General features: G+C 46.4%; 1 protein-coding gene across 1 annotated transcript in view; it reads left to right on the top strand.

Moving 5' to 3' along the window:
- The window catches only part of LOC111649111 (AT-rich interactive domain-containing protein 4A-like), a gene marked incomplete at its 3' end in the record, with an annotated part of 17,281 nt that overhangs the window by 10,171 nt on the left and 5,031 nt on the right, over positions 1-2,079 (top strand). Inside the window, exons 8-12 of the mRNA XM_023398879.2 lie at positions 109-241; positions 337-416; positions 519-595; positions 840-1,021; positions 1,106-1,178. Of these exons, the coding sequence (XP_023254647.1) occupies positions 109-241; positions 337-416; positions 519-595; positions 840-1,021; positions 1,106-1,178 (545 nt within the window). The remainder of the gene's footprint in view (positions 1-108; positions 242-336; positions 417-518; positions 596-839; positions 1,022-1,105; positions 1,179-2,079) is intronic.

Raw genomic sequence — 2,079 nt, 5'->3', positions numbered from 1 at the left:
TCTCTCTCCTTCTCTCTCTGTCTCTCTCTCTCCTTCTCTTTCTGTCTCTCTCGCTCGCTCGCTCTCTCTCTCTCTCTCTCTCTCTCTCTCTCTCTCTCTCTCTCTCAGGGCTGACGAGGAGAACGAGTCTTCGTCCAGTGAGGATGAGGAGGAGGACAGGAGGAGGCTGAACGATGAGCTGCTGGGGAAGGTCTGCAGCATCGAGGATGAGGAGGAGCCCAGCAGCTGGTACCTGGCTCTGGTAAACAAACACACACACACACACACACACACACCCCCCTCCACCTGTCTGTCACATGACCACGCTCTGACTGCAGGTGTGTGTCTGTCCTGCAGGTGGTGTCTCCGAGCTGTAACGATGAGCTGGTGGTGAAGAAGGATCAGTGTCTGGTCAGATCGTTCAGTGACTCAAAGTTGTGAGTTTGTTTCTATTATTATTGATCTGTGATCAGAAGCTTTGACAGTTTGATCAGAAACTGATCAACTCGCTCTCACCCTCCCCCTGATTCATCCCACAGCCACACGGTGGCGAGGAGACACGTCCACGCCGTCAACACCATCAGCATCGCCAGGTCCGAGTTCTCCAGCAGGAGAGGTGAGGCACTACAACCCCCACAATGCAACAGGCCACTGACTCACAGCCAGAGCTCTTTTTTCTTTTACTCTTACAACTTTTCAACTGCTGTTTCTCCTCTGTTTTTGACCTCCACCTCCTTTTACTCCTCACCCCCCTTTTTGTCATCTTCCTCTTCCTCCCCCTCCCTCTTTTCTTTCTCCTCCTCCTCCTTCTTCTTTACTCCTCCCTGCCTATCTTCCCTCTCCTCCTCCTCCTCCTGCAGGTTTTGAAGCAGCCCAGATGTTCCTGAGGAGCAGGGAGGTTCCAGATGTGTGGAAGATGGACATGAGTCAGATCCTGGACTCGTCCTCCAGCGACGATGAGGACGATGAAGAGGAGAAGGAGAGTGACGAAGAGGAGGAGGACGAAGACGAGAAGAAAAAGAAGAAGCTCATAAAGGAGGAGGTGAGTGTGTGATGAGAGAAGCTGCTGTGTGAGGACGTCCTGCTGGGGGGGGGCAGATCCTGACCCACCTGTGTTTGTGTTCAGCCGGAGGAGGAGCCCGACCCGGAGGAGAGGGACCACTTCCTGCAGCAGCTCTACAAGTTCATGGAGGACAGAGGTGAGTCGGCTGCGACTACATTTTTCCCAATCTAAAAAAAACAGTTAACGATGGAAACTACAGCAACAGAGAGAAAAGAAACGATATATTTTAATACAAGAACCTGATTATCAATTAATATACAACAAAACAATTATCCACAAGCATTAATGAAAATCAAACCAACGATAAAATAATTACAGGAAATTTTACATGTAATTTGCTCTCAAAATTTCTGCATCATGGATGGAATTAACCACAACGTATTCTCCTTAATCAAAGAAAAGAAACAGATTCTATTATTGTAAAACATCATTTTAGATCATATTTGTCTTGGGTGTGAATGAGATTCTCAGAGAACTCCTGTACTTCCTGTAACCTGGTGTGTTATTAAAAATGTTAATGTTTACATTAGGAAGGGACCCAAAGGAAATGACTTCTTTTTCCATTAAACATGACAACAGTTTAGACAGAGTGTGTGAACAGCTGCACACGGCGTCTTCTTCACATCCTGCATGTAGCGTTGCTTTAATGCAGCCGCTCATCCGTCCGTAGCTGCGTCTGCCATGTTGTCTCTCGCGAATCACGTGACCTGATGTGGTTGTGCGAGAGGGAAGGCTGGTGACGGAAGACTTTCCAGGTTACAGCTACAGACATGAAGTCTTTTACAGTCTTACATCCTTCAGTGTGTATAGATCCATGTCTGGATTTTATGAATCGATATTGGATTATTCAAGTGAAGATCAATTTGAATCTGAGAATCAATTTTTTTCAGCCTTTATTGTTGACGTTAAAAACAATGAGAGCGTGGAGCGGCTTCCTGAGCAGCGGAGTACAGAAGAAAAACGTAAATATTTGTTTAAAGTGATCCGTTTAAAAATGAATCTGTTTCTCAATTTGGAGACTCGTCATGACTCATTAT

This window comes from Seriola lalandi, unplaced genomic scaffold (genome assembly GCF_002814215.2).
Source record: "Seriola lalandi dorsalis isolate HSWRI2012SDOR001 ecotype SW California unplaced genomic scaffold, Sedor1 jcf7180002049965, whole genome shotgun sequence".
Taxonomy (NCBI): Eukaryota; Metazoa; Chordata; class Actinopteri; order Carangiformes; family Carangidae; genus Seriola; species Seriola lalandi.
This window is presented reverse-complemented; position numbering and strand designations above follow the sequence as displayed.